This window comes from Polypterus senegalus, chromosome 4, assembly GCF_016835505.1.
Source record: "Polypterus senegalus isolate Bchr_013 chromosome 4, ASM1683550v1, whole genome shotgun sequence".
Taxonomy (NCBI): Eukaryota; Metazoa; Chordata; class Cladistia; order Polypteriformes; family Polypteridae; genus Polypterus; species Polypterus senegalus.
Genome location: NC_053157.1, coordinates 216,250,994 through 216,264,270, shown reverse-complemented (window position 1 = coordinate 216,264,270; position 13,277 = coordinate 216,250,994). Strand labels below are relative to the sequence as shown.

The 13,277-nt window shown below is 40.3% G+C and overlaps 1 protein-coding gene across 1 annotated transcript in view; it reads right to left on the bottom strand.

Moving 5' to 3' along the window:
* LOC120527962 (sperm flagellar protein 1-like) overlaps positions 1 to 13,277 on the bottom strand; it is a 113,725-nt gene that overhangs the window by 91,802 nt on the left and 8,646 nt on the right. Inside the window, exon 2 of the mRNA XM_039751956.1 lies at positions 12,172 to 12,283. Within this exon, the coding sequence (XP_039607890.1) occupies positions 12,172 to 12,283 (112 nt within the window). The remainder of the gene's footprint in view (positions 1 to 12,171; positions 12,284 to 13,277) is intronic.

Sequence of the window (13,277 nt, the reverse complement as noted above, 5' to 3'; positions counted from 1 at the left end):
TGCAGAACCATAGGTGAAGGGCTTAAGCATTTCACTCTTATAGTGCTCCTGTGTAATATAATTATCTCCTGTACCGTCATCAGTCCACACCTTGAACCTGTCCCAGTCATTTAATACATAAGACACAATCCGGATATCAAAAGTGAGCCTGATATGTCCGTGCAATATGTAACACAGAGAATGGAAAAGGCAGGCACCATCTCCGGGCATGGAAACCACTCGGTAAGTGATAGTTCTTTGATCGATGGTGATCACCTCGATAGACATGTTAATAGGGGTATGGTTGGAACAATAAAGGAAATGGGTACCTGAACAGTAAACTAAGTCTAAAATACCTACACAATAACTATAATATTCAGAATAAACGAACAATAAAACAGCGGAGAAGCTGTGGATTAAATAAAAAGGCTGCTTCCGTGGCGAACCAAGGAAAGAAATGAAGAGACCGCAGCAAAGGACGGCCTTATATGGGCAGGCAGTCAGCCAAAGAAGTGAATCAAGAAATAACTATAATCATAATAAACGAACAATAAAACAGCGGAGAAGCCACAGATTAAATAAAGAAAATGGGTACCTGAACAGTAAACTAAGTCTAAAATACCTACACAATAGCTATAACAATCGTAATAAACGAACAATAAAACAGTGGAGAACCCATAGATTAAATAAAAAGGCTGCTTCCTTGGCGAAGCAAGGAAAGGAATGAAGACACTGCAGCGAAGGACGGCCTTATATGGGCAGGCAGTCAATTACGCGGGAGGCATGCTGATAGAGGACGCAACTCTCCAACTCTGCTTTACACAGCGACCGAGCTGCAGGCTATGGACGTATATATGTAAGTAAGTAGGATTCAGTTATGACCGTTATGCATAGAATTTCAAAATGAAACCTGCCTAACTTTTGTAAGTAAGCTGTAAGGAATGAGCCTGCCAAATTTCAGCCTTCTACCTACACAGGAAGTTGGAGAATTAGTGATGAGTGAGTGAGTCAGTCAGTCAGTCAGTCAGTCAGTGAGGGCTTTGCCTTTTATTAGTATAGATGAATGTGTCAGAATCCTGCTGGAATTTCCTACTTTTTCTTGCTTTTTCTACTTACATTTCCCCTTTATTGCTTACTTTTATTTGTGTTTTATTAGTTTCCTTTAATTGTTTCTTAATTTTCTAATGTTCAGTCTTTCTTTCTTTCATTAATTTAGCCAAAGGGGACAGGCCCAATGGTTCCTTATTTAATTGACTTTTTAGTTTCTCTTTCTTTGCAGAGGCATTGGGCTTTCTTCTCTTTGCCTAGGGCACCTAACCCCTAGACTGAGTAATTACACACCATTGTTTTTGTAGTTCTTTGTAATAACATTGTTCAGGGTTGGCATTTTTGGGTAGTTCTGAATGTGTGAGGATCCTGCTGGAGTTTCCTCCGTAGCATTAGTTATCTTTATTATTTATTTACTTCTTCTTGCTTTTTCTAACTATTGTGCTTCATTAGTTTTCCCTTATTTGTTAATTGTTACTTGATTTGCTATTGATCACTCTTTCTTTCATTAATTGAGCCATATTTCTATTTTGGGCAATTTACCAACAGTTCCTTATTTAATTGACTTTTCGGTTTCACTTTCTTTGCAAAATCATTGGGCTTTCTTCTCTTTGCCTGAAACGCCATAACGCCTAGACTGAGTAATTACACACCATTGTTTTTGTAATTCTTTGTACAGTAATAACATTGTTCAGTGTTTGCACTTTTGGGTTACTCTATGTAGTTTGTGGAAATTTAAATCATTTGTTGAATTTGGTTTGCATAATCCAGTTATTGAGTAGTGCACAATCTGCAGTGGGCTGGCGCCCTGCCCGGGGTTTGTTTCCTGCCTTGTGCCCTGTGTTGGCTGGAATTGGCTCCAGCAGACCCCCGTGACCCTGTAGTTAGGATATAGCAGGTTGGATAATGGATGGATGGATGGTGTGCACAATTAAGTGGTAAGTTTTTATCTTGAGGAAAGCTTAGTTACTCCTAAGGTAAAGTTTATATGTTTACTGTAATAAATTTGATTGTTGTTTAATTATTTATTGTTAAATTTATTTTCAACCCAGAAATTGTTTTTTTGTTATTTTTTGAAAATAAAAACAGAAGTTAATTTTCTTGTTTTCAATCCCATTCTTTCTCAAATTCTCCTGTAATGATGATGTCTGATGTAATTAAGGTTATGGATAGAAAGGAACATTTATGGAGAATGTAGTAACAGTGGCTACTTGTAGGAAATCTATACTGGACTGCTAGCCCAGTCATACATCAGGACAGGAGCTAATTTATTATGCAAATCAACAGTCGGGGAGGAAATTCAGGCATAAATGTGAAGAGGATGCAAACATCATGATAAAGTTGCACATTTATGATTATTTACAATGAATGATAAGCAATAAGGTGAGGTCACAAGACATTAATCATTTGCAACGAGTGCAGAATGCAGCTGCTAGAATCCTAACTGGGAAAAGAAAATCCGAACACATTTCTCCAGTTTTGATGTCACTACACTGGTTGCCTGTGTCATTCAGGATTGACTTTAAAATACTGCTTATGGTTTATAAAGCCTTAAATAATCTCGCTCCATCTTATATATCGGAATGTCTGACACCTTATATTCCAAATCGTAACCTTAGATCTTCAAATGAGTGTCTCCTTAGAATTCCAAAAGCTAAACTTAAAAGAAGTGGTGAGGCGGCCTTCTGCTGTTATGCACCCAAAATCTGGAATAGCCTGCCAATAGGAATTCGCCAGGCAAATACAGTAGAGCAATTTAAAACACTGCTGAAAACACATTACTTTAACATGGCCTTTTTATAACTTCACTTTAACTTAATACTGATACTCTGTATGTTCAATTCTTCATAATAACTATTCATGGTGGCTCTAAAATCCGTACTGACCCCAACTCTCTCTTCTGTTTCTTTTCCAGTTTCTTTGTGGTGGCGGCCTGCGCCACCACCACCTACTCAAAGCATCATGATGCACCAACATTGATGGACTGAAAGCCAGAAGTCTACGTGACCATCATCATCAGGTCCTTCGATGAAAACCCTAAATACAAAGAGGACTGTTTGATTTATGTTAGGTAGATTGCCCAGAGGGACTGGGCGGTCTCTTGGTCTGGAACCCCTACAGATTTTATTTTTTCTCCAGCCTTTGGAGTTTTTTTTTGTTTTTTCTGTCCACCCTGGCCATCGGACCTTACTCTTATTCTATGTTAATTAATGTTGACTTATGTTTATCTTTTATTGTGTCTTCTATTTCTCTATTCATTTTGTAAAGCTCTTTGAGCTACATTTATTTGTATGAATATGTGCTATATAAATAAATGTTGATTGATTGATTGATGGTCTAGTGGCTGAAAATGTGGACTTGAAATCTTATAGTCTCTGGCTCACCTTCTGACCCACACCAAGTCACTTCATCTATTTGTGTTACAGTTGTACAAATATGGCCTAAAGCATTGTACTTGTACATGTAAAATGGCTTTGGGTGGTGTTTACTATAAGAAGATGCTACTTACAAATGAAGTGTATTTGCTATATGTTTCTACACCATGAAATAAATGCTGACAGCAGTACAGGGAATATCAAGTCTCCATAAAATATTGACATTTTTTTCTTAGTGGCACAAGAATTCATTCATAAAAAAGTAAATACAAGACCTCCCTTAGTTGTACCTATGCATACACTATGGCCATTCAATCCTATTTAAAATGCAGTGGGCTCAAAAAAAAGGTACTTCTAAATATCACAAGCCTCAAAGATGGGCAGTGCGCAGGATCTCATGGACAAATTCTTGAGTATTATTAAGAAAAAGATGGCCTGACCAGCATTGCATGTAATTGTGAAATGTTAGCATTACTCTGTGAACATTCCGTTAATTGCACTATGAGATGTTTACACATATACCACATATTTGGAATTTTTTGTTAAGGTTATCACTTGTTTCAACCCTTTACATTTTTATAAAGGATTGTTCATTTTTTAGCTCCAGGAAACACAGTGAAGTGGTAGTGGCAATCTGCCACTTGGCAAAAAACATTAATCACGTAAAGTGAACAGAAGCTTGTGCAACTCTAGGCTACGAGTGTTGAAAAGAGTGTTGGGGGGGGCATGTTGAAAAATGATGCTCTTGTGTATTCTGTATTATCAACTTGTTCATTTTATACACATTTTGTAAAAATTCAATTATATAACTCAGTCTGTCCCTGAACAATTGTCATGTCTACTGGGGACACCGATTTTTGGCATGAAGCACAATTTACAATTTTAGAACTGGTGAAGGTATGATAGCATAAATTCATGATTTATTGTTTCTTCTACTGAACTGAAGCTAATTTCTGAAAAAAAGAAACCAAAACATTATTAGCAATAAAAATTGGAAATCATTTTTACCATAATAAGTCATCTATACTATTTAGCAATTAAGCTGTTATTTTACATATATTATGACCAGTTGGGGGCATTTCAGTGCCCCAAATCCCAGACACAACATCACACACAAGCCTTGGATGCAAACATGGGCTTATTTATACAAATACCTTACAAAAAGGCTTCTTGTAATTATAAACACAGGTACAATTCTCTTCTCCATCCACTCCTACAGATGAACTTTGTCCTATTCCATCTGACTCCAACTGGCCTCGATGAGGTCAAGCAGCAGGACCTGGAAGTACTTCCGATGCTATGGCATAGTTCTGATGTACAGGGGGAGCAGGCAGTCCTGATAGGTTGCCTCCCTCTATACAGGCCATCATACTAGCCTCTCAGCCTGGTATTGGTCCTTGCCCTGTCCCGGCCAGGATGCCCACTTGTGCGATGTCCATCACAATATATATATCTATCTATTATATAAAAAAATCTTGGGTCGAGACGTGATCATCTCGGAGAGACACTTTGACGTCACACGAGACTAGACATTACAACCTTAGGAAGCAAGACTCGTGAGATGGTGACTTTTGCACGTCACTCCCTACTTACAAACAATTTAAAACAAGTTCACGGACATCTAACCTCGCAGTTGTTGGAATGCTTTTGGCAGACACACTTCATGTGTTCCCAGCTCTTAAAAATGTTATACATTCTAGATGGCACGTGAACAACTAAGTGAAGAAGAAAGAGCAGCGCGTCGAAAAGAGACACAAAAGCATTGGAGAGAGAAGAAGGCAAAAAAGGATGCACAAGAGAACAATAATAATCTATGTTTAAATTCAGAAAATAAGGAAAGTAATAATAAGCTCAGACATTCCGCGAGAAACACTTTGACAACCCACAAGAAACACTTTAACGTCCCGCTAGACAAAGCAGTGAGACCAAAGGACAGCTGCTGTACGGGCTTTGAAATGATCAACGTGCAGCGTGAGAAGCAGAACATGCAGCACGGCAGGAGGAGCAGTAAGCAAGCAGGTGATCCATCTGCATCTCCAAAGCATGTGTTCAGCCACCCCCTTCACAATGCAAGCGGCAGAGACGCGAAGTGGCTGGCGCCTGGTGTGCCCTGGGGTAGGAATGGGGGGGAGGGGGTGGACTTATAAAATTTCCTTATACTGTAAAAGGAAATCCTGGGATGAGACTTTCTCAAAGATAATTTCAACTCCTGCAAGAGATAATTTCAGGTCCCGCGAGATGAGACTTTTGGCCAAGAGATTTTGACAAGTCCCGTCTTCCTCTCAAACATTTACAACCACGCCCATGGTCCAATAACTTCTCAATCGTGTGAATGCTATTGTCAGACACAGTTCCTGTGCTCTGAGCTCCAAGCGGGGTCGGAAATAAAAGACAAAGAGTAGAAGACAAAGTAGAATATTGTAAAGAGGTTCAAAAACATTGGCGCGATACACATGCAGAGCAGGTTAGAGATTATGAAAGTACTAAAATTCAAATGTCTCAAAAAACTAATAGTAAAGATTGCATTAGTTCAAGTTCAAGTTCAAACACTTTATTGTCACTGTGTAAAACAACAAAATTACTTTTTGTGGCAGCCCCAAGGTGAATTTAAAGAAAAGTCAAATAATTCCAAATATCTATAATAATAAAAGGCAAAGCCCTCACTGACTCACACACTCACTCACTCACTCACTCACTCACTCACTCACTCACTCACTCACTCATCACTAATTCTCCAACTTCCCATGTAGGTAGAAAGCTGAAATTTGGCAGGCTTATTCCTTACAGCATACTTACAAAAGTTAGCATTAGGTTAGGTTTCATTTCGAAATTCTACACGTAACGGTCATGACGGTCGATAACAATTGACAACGTCCGCCATGTTGAACTTTTTTATTTACGGCCCCATCTTCACGAAATTGGGTAGGCGGCTTCCCTGCGCTAACCGAAACCGCTGTACTTACTTATTTCCGTGGTATGATGCCACTGTCGGCCGCCATATTGAACTTTTAACGGAAACCGATGTCCGTACTTATTTCGTTGGTATGACACCACTGTCGGCCGCCATATTGAACTTTCCAACGTCACTAATTCTCCAACTTCCCGTGTAGGTAGAAGGCTGAAATTTGGCAGGCTCATTCCTTACAGCTTACTTACAACAGTTAAGCAGGTTTCATTTCGATATTCTACGCATAACAGTCATAACGGTCAACAATGTCCGCCATGTTGAACTTTCTTATTTACGGCCCCATCTTCACAAAATTTGGTAGGTGGCTTTCCTGAGCTAACCGAAACCAATGTACATACTTATTTCGGTGGTATAACGCCACTGTCAGATACCATATTGAACTTTTCAACAGTCTTTGTTACTTATGGGCCCATCTTCAAGAAATTTGGTACACGGGTTCCCAACGCTAACTGAATGCTACTTACGTACATATATACGTCCATAGACTGCAGCTCAGTCGCCGTGTGAGGCGCCGTTGGGTCCCCTATCCCAACGCTTCCCACGTTGTTGGCTGCCTGCCTATATAAGACCATCCGTCTCCGGTCTCTACATTCCCTTCCTTGCTTCGCCACAGGATTCACGTCTCCCTACTGATAACTACAGCCTTTTTGTTTAATCCACAGCTTCCCCGCTGTTTTATTGTTTGTTTATTACAATTATAGTTATTGTGCAGGTATTTTACACTTACTATACATTGCTCAGGTACCCATTTCCTTTATCATTCCAACCCCCTTTACCATGTCTATCGAGATGATCATATTGCACGGCCATATCAGGCTCACTCTTGATATCCGGAGGAACATTATGTCTTATGTATTGAATGACTGGGACAGGTTCAAGGTGTGGACTGATGACGGTCCAGGAGATAATACTACACAGAAGCACTATAAGAGTGAAATGCTTAATCCCTTCACCTATGGTTCTGCATGTGAGTTGATGGCTGCCGCTGAATTGTTCGGTTGTTGCTTTCAAGTGTACCGAAATGGCCAAATATTTTACACCTTTCGACAACCGCCAATGCCTCTTAAACATCTTCGATTCACAGGTGACGATTTCAGTAGTGGACACTTTGATGTTTATGAATGTTTAAACTCTCAAAAGCTGGATGTGATTTTATCGATGAAACCGGTTGTGTGCTTACAACGCTTGACAGATGCCAAATGTCACTTCAACACAAAAGTCCTGCAAATACTGTCGTAATTGAAACAAACCATGAAACTCAAACCGACTATGACAGCAGCAATCCAAGCTGTGAGATTTGAGACAAGACTACTGTTCACATGGCCAACTGTACGTTGCATCCTTAAGAGTAAGCTCAGTGCACAGCTTGGTCATGTTACAACCGGAGGGCCGAACTGACAACATGGTATACAAAGAGATCCTTAACAAATAATTATTGGCATATTTTCCCTCAGTTTAAAAAGGTTTACTTTTCTTCTTAATAAAAATTTTAATGCAGTACTTCGTCGCTGCAAAGCGGGGTATTTTGCTAGTGTTGTATACAGTGTTAAGTGATCAAGTAACCACAGCAAATTATTATTGCTCAAAGTACAGCAGCATAAATTGTTATTGCATCTGTTAATGAATAGTACATTACATATTATATATTGTATTATATTAGTATATTGCACAGTACCAATATAGCTTATTGCACATGTTCAATTAAAAATGATCTCAGACTGAGGAGATTCAGAGTTCAGAAAGTTTATGTAGGTAGGAAAAAGCTATTTTTTAAGTCTGTTTGTGCGTACGCGATTGACCTAAAGCATCTGCCTGACAAGAGGCGCTCAAACAAAGAATTTCCAGAATAAGTTTTGTCTTTGAGAATGTTTTGGCCCTTCTCACACAGTGAGTCTTATGCAAGAGTTTGAATGATGGCATTTCAGTCCCAATAATGGCCTCTGCTGTTTTTATGACCCGCTGCAAGGCTTCTTTAGCAGTCTTGGTGCAGCTGTTGTACCAGGCCATCATGAAGTTAGTTAAAATGCTGTCTATAGTGCATCTATAGAAATTAACAAGCAGCTTATGGGGGAGGTCAGCTCTCCTTAGCTTCCTGAGAAAACAGATATGTTGTTGTGCTTTGCCTGTTATAGCCAAGTTGTTGTCAGCCCAGAAAAGGTCTGAGATGGTGACTCCTAGAAACTTAAAGCTGGAAACTCTCTCCACAGCATCTGCATTGATTGTTATTGGACTGTGATTGGTCTTTTTAGTTGTCCTAAAGTCCAGAATAACTTCTTTAGTCTTTTTGGTATTTAAGACCAGGCTGTTGGTGTTGCACCATTCTGTCAGATTCTGAACTTCTTCTCTATATGCAGCTTCAATGACAGTTGTATCATCCGCAAATTTAACAATAATGTTTGATTGGTGGATGGGTTGACAGTCATGGGTAAAGAGTGCATAGAGAAGGGGACTTAGTACACATCCTTGTGGAACACCAGTGCTCAGGGTAAGGGTGTAGGATGTGTGTTTGCCCATCCTGACAGACTGGGGGCAGTTGGTGAGAAAATCCAGTAACCAGTTGCATATGGACGGAGCAAGTCCTAGTGCATAGAGTTTTTTGATCAGTTGGTTAGGCATGGTGGTATTAAATGCAGAGCTGTAGTCAATGAAGAGCATCCTAACATAGGTGTTGGGCTTTTCCAGGTGTGAGATGGCAGCATGTAGAGCCACACAGATGGAGCACACGTCCTTGCACATTATCAGGACCTGCTGTCTTCCTTGTATTGATGTTTTCGAGTGCCTGCTGCACATCATGCATGTGTACGACCACAGGCTGTGTGTCTCCTGTCAGCTGGAAGCTGACTGGAGGCTGGTTATTGTCCTTGTCAAACCGTGCAAAGAAACTGTTAAGTACATCTTCTAGGTCGGCATTATTATTGGCCAATGTGTATTGTATATCATTTTTCTTTTTGTAATCCATGATTAATCAGATGCCTTGCCACATCCGCTGCGAGTTTGAGTTACTGTCAAAGTCCTCCTCAATCCATTGTTTGTACATTAGTTTAGCAGACTTGATGCCCTTCTTGAGGTTAGCTCTGGCAGCTCTATAGGCTGAGGTGTCTCCTAATTTAAAGGCTGTGTCCCTTTCCCTGAGCAGCTGTTTGACTTCACTATTCATCCATGGTTTCTCATTTGGGTAAACCTTAATCCTTTTATTGACAGTGACATTGTCCACACAGTAATTAATGTATGACAGCACAGATGAAGTATATGTCTCTAAGTCTGTCTGATGAAAAAATATATTCCAGTCTGTTTGTTCAAAGCAGTCTTGGAGTTGGCAAATGGCCGTTTCAGGCCAAACGTTAACAGTCTTGCTAATTGGATTAGTACTGTTGATAAGGGCTTTGTGCGCTGGAACAAGAGACAAAGAGAGATGATCAGATTTGCCAAGGTGGGGGCGTGGAATGACCTTATAGGCATCTTTTATGTTTATATAGACATGGTCTAAGGTGTTTTCCCCTCTGGTTTTACAATGTACATGCTGATAAAATCTGGGGAATACATCCTTAAGATTCGCTTGAATAAAATCCCCAGCAATGATTAAAACTGTATCAGGGTGCGAGTTCTGTTGTTTACTGACAACGTCAAACAATTTTTCAAGCGCTGACTTAACATTAGCCTGAGGAGGTATGTATACTGCCGTAATAGTAACGATGGTATGTTCTCTTGGTAGGTAAAACGATCGGCATCTTAGCATCAGATATTCCACGTACGGACAACAAAATTTGTTGATTGTAGTTATATTAGTGCATTAAGCGTTATTAGTATAGACACACAGTCCTCCACCTGTTTTCTTACCGGAATCAAGGGTTCAATCTGCTCGATGGAGCGTGCAACCTGCAAGTTCAACTGCTGTATCCGGTATGGTGGGATCCAGCCACATCTCCGAAAAAATCAAATGGAAACAGTCCCTTGTAGTTTTATGTGTGGAAATATCCAGTCAGAGCTCATCCATTTTATTTGCGAGTGATCTAGTACTCACAAGAAGAATGCTAGGAAGAGGGGTTTTATGCGGAGAGCCTTTACCCTAGCTAGTAATCCTACTCGCTTGCCTCTTTTTTGCTTTCTCTCCCTGTGTCGTCTGCATCGCTGTCTTCCAAGTGTAGGAGTCAACGTAAGTCCCAATGATCTGAGAATCTCCTGTGGTATTGCTTCTGTGTTATAATAATTATCTGTGCAATCAGAGCCGATCTGTGGAAGCTTTTGACGACTGCATTGGATGCTCACTTCCGTGTAAAATGATGAAAGTCAATATTAAGAACAATAATAGCAGAAAAGAGCACCTATTCAGAGAGCACCGAGCCACAGTGTCTGTGCGTGCCACCACTGTCCATTAGCACTAACAAACAGAAATTATTACTCAGTGAAATAACGGAATAGCAAAATGAGATTGAATATATGGACATACAGTAAGTGATATGACAGAAGTATGTAAATACTGTTTGGCTTTAAACTTTAAGTCGGAGACTTGTAGATCGTCTAATTCATGCTGCCGTCAGGGAAAAGTAGTGTTTCTTCCCAATGAAAAGGCCTATCCATGAGAATTAAAAGATTTGTTGTTTGGTGAAAGTGAAATCCACATATGCGAGCGGCAGAAACCCGAAGTGCCTGGCGCGCAACACAGGCCGGGGGGTTGGCGAGCAAAGTGAGCAGGGCGCAAACCCCCGTAGTACTTATATATATATATATATATATATATATATATATATATATATATATATATATATATATATATTGTCGCAGTAGGGGGCAGTAGTGCTCCCTTGAACCCTCAGGTACCACGCCAAACACCTGGTAAAATTGCCACAATGATTATATTTATTTAATAGTGTGCACCAAACACCCTCCACTCCACTATATTCATCAATCACAATAACAATAATAAATCAGTAATAATCACAATCCTCCACTCCCAGATGCGTTGCCCTCCTACCACCCAGCTCAGCTCAGTGTCTGGAAGTTCCCAGAGTCCTTTTATTCCTCCTGACCCGGAAGTCTTTCTGCCCAACAGTTCCACAAGTCCTTATTCCTTCCGGGTCAGGGTAAACAGTACTTTTCTTCACCCCGGAAGCCCGTCGCTCTTCCTGTGACGAACTTCTGGGTCATGGTGCCCAAATGAGTCCATTGGCCTCCCGACAGCGACTCCCAGTGGCCCCCAAGGTATCCAGCAGGGCTGTGTATAAAAACTACATAGTCCATGAGGCCCTGCTGGAATTCGGGGCCCGTATATGCTCTCGGGAGAGCTCCTCCTAGCGGCCAGGGGGTGAGGGCCGGAGTAAAATGCCGGCAATCCACCACAATATATACAGTGTACATCATACTGTATATATATGCAGTAATATCATTTTCAGCATATACAAAATTCAGAGTTTTAACTGTTTGCAATTGCCTTTCTGTTTGAGTTGAAGACATTATATTTGGTAATCTGTTAAGAACTCTTCGCCATATTCTGTGAAGAGTGATGTATATAAAGAATGAATTATTTTCTTTTCTGTCATGCTCATTTTTGCTTGTTGTTTTCTCCTCCTGTTATGAAGAGTGAGTTTGCCTAATTAAATTAATACTGAAACTTTAATTTAGGTGACAATTACCATCTTTCAAGCTCAGTTTCTTCATGACAAGATCCTATCATGTTATCTGTCTTGACTGGGTGGGACTGAGAGGGGTGCTATTTGCCCACAATTACACAATACTTCCCCTCTACTAACAATATTGTACTAACATTCCAGTGAGGCAACAATGGTCAGTTTGAGAATTTCTTACCTGTTGAGAGTTCCCCAGTTGCTTAACTTCTGCTGTGTAGAACTGGCGGGGACATAATTGTGCAACTCCACCATCTTTGGGAAGAAAAAATTTACAATTTCAGCAGCCAGCACTGTGCAGAAAAGAAAAAAAGGATTTTTTAAATATAATTTACTTTGGAACAATATTTCAAAAATAAATCAATTTATAACATAATTAGTAGCATAAACCATATAAACTATGTGATTAATCCCTTTGCAACACTGTCATAATCACAGTGTGCAGAGCTATCAGCTCTATAAAGCCATTAAAAATGCACTGTGTGTTAAGTAGTTTTATGTAGTTCTAATAAATAAGAGCTGTTGCCGAACAACAGTTAGCCCCCAGGACTACAGCACTTGCACATTTATCCAGTTTCCATGAGCTTTCTTGTGGTAGTCCAGATTTTTTCACAAGCTATAATTGATGTGTTCTGCTGTGAGTGAAGGTGCAGTATGTGTACAATACAGTATGTCAAGATATTCGGTAATGGGCTATTGTCCAGTATAAAGCTGGACTCTGCCTTGTTCCCAGTGGTGATGTTATACACTCCAGTTCCACATGATCCTGTATCAGCAAATGTAACTATAAAACTATATTTTTCAATTAAGTACAAATAGGGCAGCATGGTGGCACAGTGGTACCGCTGCTGCCTCGCAGTTAGGAGACCTGGGTTCACTTCCTGGGTTTTCCCTGCGTGGAGTTTGCATGTTTCCCTGTGTCTGCATGCGTTTCCTGCGGGTGCTCTGGTTTCCTCCCACAGTCCATAGACATGCAGGTTAGGTGCATTGGCGATCCTAAATTGACCCGGGTGTGTGTGTGTGTGTCCTGCGGTAGGCTGGCGCCCTGCCCGGGATTTGCTCCTGCCTTACGCCCTGGGATTGGCTCCAGCAGACCCCCCTGTGTTAGGATATAGCGGGTTGAACAATGACTGACTGAAAATGTCTGACTGACTAAATGTAAATGGCACTCTTTTCGGTGGTTTTAGGTTTTCTATAACACTAGACATTTCTATACAATTCTTTGAACCAAAGTATTGGAGGTTCTGTGTTAAGTTCACACCACACCAATATGTTAAGAAGGGGAAA